This window comes from Glycine soja, chromosome 9, assembly GCF_004193775.1.
Source record: "Glycine soja cultivar W05 chromosome 9, ASM419377v2, whole genome shotgun sequence".
Lineage (NCBI taxonomy): Eukaryota > Viridiplantae > Streptophyta > Magnoliopsida > Fabales > Fabaceae > Glycine > Glycine soja.
This window is the reverse complement of record NC_041010.1, coordinates 42,627,743-42,635,148: the sequence shown is the minus strand read 5'-3', so window position 1 is coordinate 42,635,148 and position 7,406 is coordinate 42,627,743. Positions and strand designations below refer to the sequence as shown.

At 34.3% G+C, this 7,406-nt stretch overlaps 1 protein-coding gene across 1 annotated transcript; it reads left to right on the top strand.

The window, feature by feature from the left end:
- Positions 1–5,740: 5,740 nt before the first annotated feature.
- Positions 5,741–6,218, top strand: LOC114366973 (auxin-induced protein 6B-like). The gene has a single exon (XM_028324032.1). It carries the CDS (start codon positions 5,816–5,818, stop codon positions 6,092–6,094), a length of 279 nt encoding a protein of 92 aa, XP_028179833.1. The 5' UTR covers positions 5,741–5,815; the 3' UTR covers positions 6,095–6,218.
- The last annotated feature ends 1,188 nt before the right edge of the window (positions 6,219–7,406 follow it).

Here is a 7,406-nt window from a genome sequence, read left to right as displayed (position 1 = left end):
CAAGAAATAGTTTATATATAGTTCCCAATGGCCTCTGCAATCCTATTCCACAATGAATTATTTTTTGATGAGGTCTACTAAGGGACAAAGGATCACATGATATTGTCTCACAGGTCTCTTTCAAGGATTAGGAAGTTCAATGGGTGTGCATATCCCACCTTCTGTGATAATGGCCAACCAATTTTCCACCCGAGAACCCGATGTGTGTTCATTCCTTAATTGTGATATAGCTAATCCAATGGTGGACAGGCTTTAGACATGTCACCTGCTTCTTTAAATAAGATATATTCTATGATGTACTGACTATTATCATAGTGACAATTAGCAAGCAGTAAACCTTATGCAGACCTGATTGACATCTAAAACTCGCATACATTAAGTTTTCTGCTGGGCCTTCCTTTAATAGTTGTCAACATGATCCAATTATATTTTCTTTTTCATAGATATATGTTTCTTTTCAAGTGGGGAAATCTGTTGGCCTTCACTTCAGAAGCTGTGGTCCATAGTTCTTAACATGATACGTTGATTATTGTGAAAGTCTTCTAAGACAACTCCATATGCCCTTGTCTCTTAGTCGGTCCCATTACTCCTATCTCATAGCCCTCCTTCACAGATAATTCATGTAGCCAACGGTTTCTTACATATCCTGTTATCTATCTATCTATCTATCTATATTCATGGCTACAAGCATTTAGGACCAAAAAAATCATTCATATCCTGAAGCATTCAAAATTCGAAAACCCTCCACTTCCAAGTCTATTTAGACCATTACCTTCTCAAGTCCCAACACATACTATACAACAATGGGTTTTCATTTATTAGGTATCCGAAGGGCATCATCTGCTGCAAACCAATTAGTGTCTTTAAAAGCATTAGACACGCCAAAGGGCTATCTTGCTGTCTTTTGGAGAGAAAATGAAGCCCTTTGTGATCCCTGTATCATACTTGAACCAACCTTCTTTCCAAGAGTTGTTGAGTCAAGTTGAGGAAGAGTTTGGATATGATCATCCCATGGGTTGTCTTACAATTCATTGCAGTGAAGATGTCTTCCAACATATAACTTATAGACTGACATAGATTAGTCTAGACATTTTGTACCATAGGCATCTTTTCAACTTGTAAAAGTCTCCCTTTTCTCAAGAAATAGTGGGAAAGACCGTTAATTAGAAGTACAAATTTATACAGAATTTTTTAAAAATTTGTAGTTACTATGAATTTAACTACTCAAGAGCTTTTATTGTTCATTTGTTACAATAATCATTTCTCCCTGTGTGAGCAAGGTTATTTGCTGTAAGAAAAGCAAACATGATTTCTATCAAGGATAAAACAAAAGTATTTTTCCTAGGACCAAAGAGAAAGATAAATTTATTCAAGACAATGTCAAAATATATTTTTGGGTTAATTATATTTTTAATCCCTATACTTTTCCCTTGTTTTTAACGTGTTAAACGTGTTTGAAACACGAGTGTGAGATCATGGGTATTGTATAATTCATGAGCAGTGTTTGTGTGTAAAAAATATTTTAGGAGTTGGACATGAATCAGGAAGGTGATGCCCTAACGGATTCTTCAGAGTCTAAGCCTTGGGGGTAAAGACACTCGATTTGAGTGTTCCTTTAAACATATGTTGATCCTATATGATTGGAGCATTCTTGCAAAACGGAGTGACCGTGACTGGTCACTTTATAATTTTACTTAGTGAGAGTGACCTGACATACTCATTGTATGGTGTGACTTGTTATGTACTCCTAAGCGTCCTAGGGTGGTTTTTCACTGACATGATATCAGATTGCATATAGGCTTGAGTCTTAGTGTATCTATTGCATAACACTTGTGTATTTATTAATATTGATTGATTTCGTGATATTGTGTTTTGATCTTTGAGTACGTGAATAATGTGAAAATGAATGAGACGTATTGTGTTGTCATGTGATGTTACACGACAAAGTGGTGGAATTACGTGAGCTATGTTTAAGTAAGTTATATCTCATTTACATGATTTGTATATCTAGTTGTCTCGTTTCTCTATATTAGTTAGAAATGTGAGAACTCACTCCTCGTGTGTTATTTGTGTTTGGATCCTGTAATGATCTCGAACTTTGTGTTCGTGAAAGTAGATAGTTAGGTGAATGACTATGGAAAACCTTATGCTAGAGGACGTGGAAACACAATATTCTGATAGGATGTGACATTGGGATATAAGTTTTTATATTAGTTGCGTGAAGTCTTGGACGACCTTGTTTGATCCAAAATGATTTTATTATTTATTTGAACAAGTTTTATTATGATGCGAGAAAAATAAATGTGAACTTTTTATCCTTTTGAAAGGATTTTATTTAAATGTGTTTTAAGAACTTTTAATTAATTATAATTTCTTATTCCTTTTATTGTTAATACATATATGTATGGGGTAGAAGGTGTCACAGTTAGTTATAGATGTTATCCATTGAAATTGATGAGAACAGAACAGTAAATTGAATAAATATTATTGATAAATACTAATCCTGACTATGCCAAGTTCAAATTGCAGAGAAAAGTGAACATTGTAATCAATGAACAGAGTACTTAGCAATTGAATTCGTTGTCATTGCTAAAAAATGGGATAATCTTTACCAACTGAGAAGATGGCTATTGTATAAAATGTCTCCACTAATCTACGTCAGTCTCCTGCAGTGAGATGTACGTATTATCCACTCAAGTGAGAAGTTAAATATAGGAAGACATCTTCACTGCAAGGAATTGTGAGGCCAAACTCTTCCTCAGCTTGACTCAACAACTCTTGGAATGAAGGTTGGTTCAAGTATGATATGGGGATCACAAACCGCTTCTGTTTCTCTCCAACATAAACTGCAAGATATCCCTTTGGGACTTGTATAGATTTTGAAGCTGTGAATGATGCCCGTCGAATAGCAGGTAAACGGAAACCCATTTTTGTCCTTGTTTGAAGGAAGAAGAAAATCTCAAATTTACAAATAATGAATCTAAAAGTTGGTGCTTGAGGATGCCAATGACTTGTGTTGTTTGTGAAGGCAAAGGATAGTGTATATATATAGTTTTAAAGATTCCGTAGAAACTAAATTCACAGAAAATGATTGTTAGAGGATGGAGGGCAAACACATGAGATATCACGTGGACATGGTGTTGCCACTATCAGGGATAAAGTTGTGTAGACGTACGCGCGTGTTTAACCCCACCTTATCAAAACAATGGCACACTAACCATAACGTGCCTAAGTGAAACCAAACCTTTATTCATGCATTAATTGGTATTTCATAATTTTGTAAACATGCTTTGGACATGTTTACGTCATGTTGACAACGCTGCCTAAATTAATGCTTAATGTTGTACTATAGCTGGAAAGAAAGTAATTTCTGGCCGATGAATTTTGTAAGGCTATGGATAGCAAGAGATCATATGTTTGTTCTATTTCAAGTGGATTCGCTCCAGAAGGTGGGGCCCGTACGTATTATCTACTGTAACATGTTGCATTCATCCTTGAGAAAGTTCTCCAAGGCAACACCATATGTGCCATTGTCTCCCTGTGGATCCCATGACTCTAATTATATCATAGCCCTCACCCCTCAATCATCCATGTAGCTACCGATTTCTTACAAGTTCTTTCATCTTTATATATATCTTTGGTTGCAAGCATTTAGGACACCAAAAATATTCACATCCTAAAGCATTTGAATTTCAAAAACTTGCATCTTATTTACAAGTCCTTATTTTCAACTTTCTCTTCCCAAGTATCAACGCATATAACAATGGGTTTTCATTTACGCGGTATCAAAAAGGCATCATTTGCAGCAGACCAAGCATCTTCAAATGGTGTGGATGTGCCAAAGGGCTGCCTTGCAGTCTATGTTGGAGAGAAAATGAAGCGGTTTGTGATCCCTGTATCATATTTGAACCAACCTTCATTTCAAGATTTGTTGAGTCAAACTGAGGAAGAATTCGGTTATGACCATCCAATGGGTGGTCTCACAATTCCTTGCAGAGAAGATGTGTTCTTAAATACATTGAATAGGTGCTAATCCGATGTACACGAGGCTGATATGTAGACGTGTAGACCCAATTTTTTTAACATTGTGGCTAATTACCTTGAAAATATTCTCTCTTTTTTGTTATCTTACTTGGGCAAATGTTCATCTGAATGAGCAGTCTAGGAACATGTTTTTTCTCACATTTTCATTTATTCAATCTGAAAATTGAAGGCACTAACAAGCAGAATGTTCACTTTAGCTTCTTCAAATGATAAAACTGAAAATTAATTCTTTTCTTGATCCTCCGAAAAAGAAAACAAGAATTATTTTCACTTATAAAATCGATTTTCTTCCCCTTGTTTTCTGAAAGTGGGAAAGGTGCATGTAATTATATATGGCCAAAAATATTACGATAACAGAACGTAATTATTAAATAAGAAATTTGTTAAAAATGTGTTAATTAGAATAAAAAAATCCCAATGCATCAAATTTAAATAAAATTATTAACTATGCATTATATAAATAAATGAAAGGCTTAAATATGTTCCTTGATCAAGGATGAATTTTCTTTTGAATTCTTAATATTTTTTGTGCTAGATCCTTGGTATACTAATTTTTTTGTTTTGGATCTCTACTGTTAATTTAATGATCAGGTGTTAAAAAATTAACTTAAATATATTTTTGGTCCTTAAAAATAACTAAATTTTGTTTTAGGTTTCCAATAAATTTTTTTTGCATTGATCCCTGATATAATAAAATTTTTGTTGAATATCTGTTGTCAATTAAGTGATTAATTAATTAATTAAATATTTTTTTGTCCATGCAGTTTAGCATTTTTTTCATTTTTGTTCTTGTATTTTTTTCTTTTAGTTTTTATAAAATGTGTTTGTTTTATTTTTTTTATCCTTAAAACGCTTTAGATAATATTTTTTTTTACTATTTAAAACAGTTTTTGCTGTTAATTTGTTTTACAAGGACGAAAATAAAAAACAAAGGCTAAATTGCAAAGACAAAAACCCATTGTTATATGTGTTGATACTTGGGAAGAGACCTGTAATAAGATGCTAGTTTTTGAAATTCAATTCAAATGCTTTAGGATGTGAATATTTTGTGTTGTCCTAATATAAATGCTTGCATCCGTTAATATATAAAGATAAAAAAAAAAAATAGTAAGATATCGTTGGCAACTTGAATGGTTGAAGGAGGAGGGCTATGAGATAAGAGTCATGGGACCAACAGGGAGACAAGGACATATGATGTGGCCTTGGAGGACTTTCTCGGGAATCAATGTGGCATGTCCAACCTTTCAAAGTGAGTCCACTTGAAATAAAGTAGACTAATGATCTCAAACCTTATCTCAGGAACATATATATTGGTCTATGATCTCTCGCTAACGATTCAACAGCCAGAATTACCATCCAGCTGTACTTCGATCAATATTAGGCCACGTGAAGAAAACATGTCCAAAGCATGTTTGCAAAAGTATGGAATACCAATTAATGCATGAACAAACCTTATATAGGTTCTCACTTAGGCACGTCAATCTTATTGGGTTACATGCATGTGGAGGCTTTATATAAGTTGGCCATTGTTTTGATAAGTTGGGGTTACACACTACTTTATGATTGACACTAGTACTGAAGACAACTCCACGTGATACCTCACATGTAGACCCTCCTTCCTTTATTTTAACAGTCACTTTCTCTGGAAATTGGTTTATAGGGAATTTTAAAAGCTATATATACACTATCTTTTGCCTTCAACAGCAACGCAAGCCATTTGCATCCTTAAGCATCAACATTTGGGTTCTTCTTCCTTCAAACAAGCACAAAAATGGGTTTCCGTTTTCCTGCCATTCGACGGGCATCATTCAACGCTAACCAAGCAGCTTCAAAATCAGTACAAGTTCCGAAGGGCTATGTTGCAGTCTATGTTGGAGAAAATATGAGGAGGTTCGTGATCCCCATATCATACTTAAACCAACCTTCATTCCAAGACTTATTGAGTCAAGCTGAGGAAGAGTTTGGATATGATCATCCCATGGGTGGCCTCACAATTCCTTGCAGTGAAGATGTCTTCCAACAGACAACTTCTCGCTTAAATGAACAATAAATCCCACACTTTAGGAAACTAACATAGATTAGTAGATACATTTTGTACAATATAGGCATGTTCTCTAGCGTGTAACAATTGTTACCAATTTTTGAGTAATGACAACAAATTCAATTGCTAAGTACTTCTGTTTATCATTTATTATGTTCACTTCTCCTTGCAATTATAACCATAGACAGGATTAGAAGGTTGCTTGTTGCAAAAAAAAGAAAAGGCTTGATTGTTCTCATAATTTCCACAGCATAAATACCAGTGCTTCACAGTCTGGGAAGGCAGGGCAGAGCTAAATAGTATCTTGCTTCGGTCAAAGAGAAACATCAATTTATTTGGGATGGGTTTCAAAGGTTTTTTTGGTTTTATATTGACACACAAACATAAAATTAAAATTCGTGGATCCAATCATACACAAGAAGCTGTCCCTGCTAACTGCCAAGGCACTTATAATGGACTTAATATATGAAGGATTCTTGTTCCCATTAATTTCAATGAATAACATCCATGGATAATGAAATTTCATATTCATTTGATATATTGTTTGTCTTATATTTACAACGATTATCCATAATTCTTAACTTAAAAAATAAAAAATCATTGATCATTGCAGTATATATCAGATTTCGGGGCTAATGCTAAACAACTGAAGGCCAATTGGCAATTACAGTTTGACTGTTTCTTAGCAGGCATGGATTACTTGTAATATCTTATGAAGATCACATAATTATATTTCAATTTTATGAGAGAGAGAGAGAGAGAGAGAGGTTTCCTATTTTGGTTTTTTAATTTTGTAACATTAGAGAAGGAAGGAAAAATGGAGCAATGAATGCATGAATTAAGATGCTTAATTTTTGTTTTCCTCCAGACTGGTAATATCTTCAAATGGTTCAAGGTTTGAAGAGTATTCAATTAATGAAGAAAACCAGTCACTAGCATATTGGCTGTAAAACCAACTACTGATCATGTGAAAAATGGCGCTGCTGCTTGACTAAAAGAAACCACAAACCGTTTATGTTTATCATATATGGAAATGGGGTCTCCCTCATATGAGTGATTCAGTTGTGTGGTTCACAAAGACTTCTATGGATGAAATTCGATCTCGTGTCAGGCCATGTTTCAGTGACTACCATGCACTAAGTAGGGGTGGTTCACAAAGATCTAGGAGCCAGATAAAATTAAAGTGGTTCAGGTTCACAAAGAATTCTATTTTTCAGTGACTTCTATGTTTCTTCTTTATTTCTCCTTTACGTCAATCATTTAATTTAGACTATGTTTCTTCTCTTCCCGCCTCTTTAGGTAGTAGCTATTTTTCATTGAA

What these genes read in the sequence shown, in the direction of transcription:
- LOC114366973 (XM_028324032.1), top strand. Translation starts at nt 5,816, where the DNA reads ATGGGTTTCCGTTTTCCTGCCATTCGACGGGCATCATTCAACGCTAAC.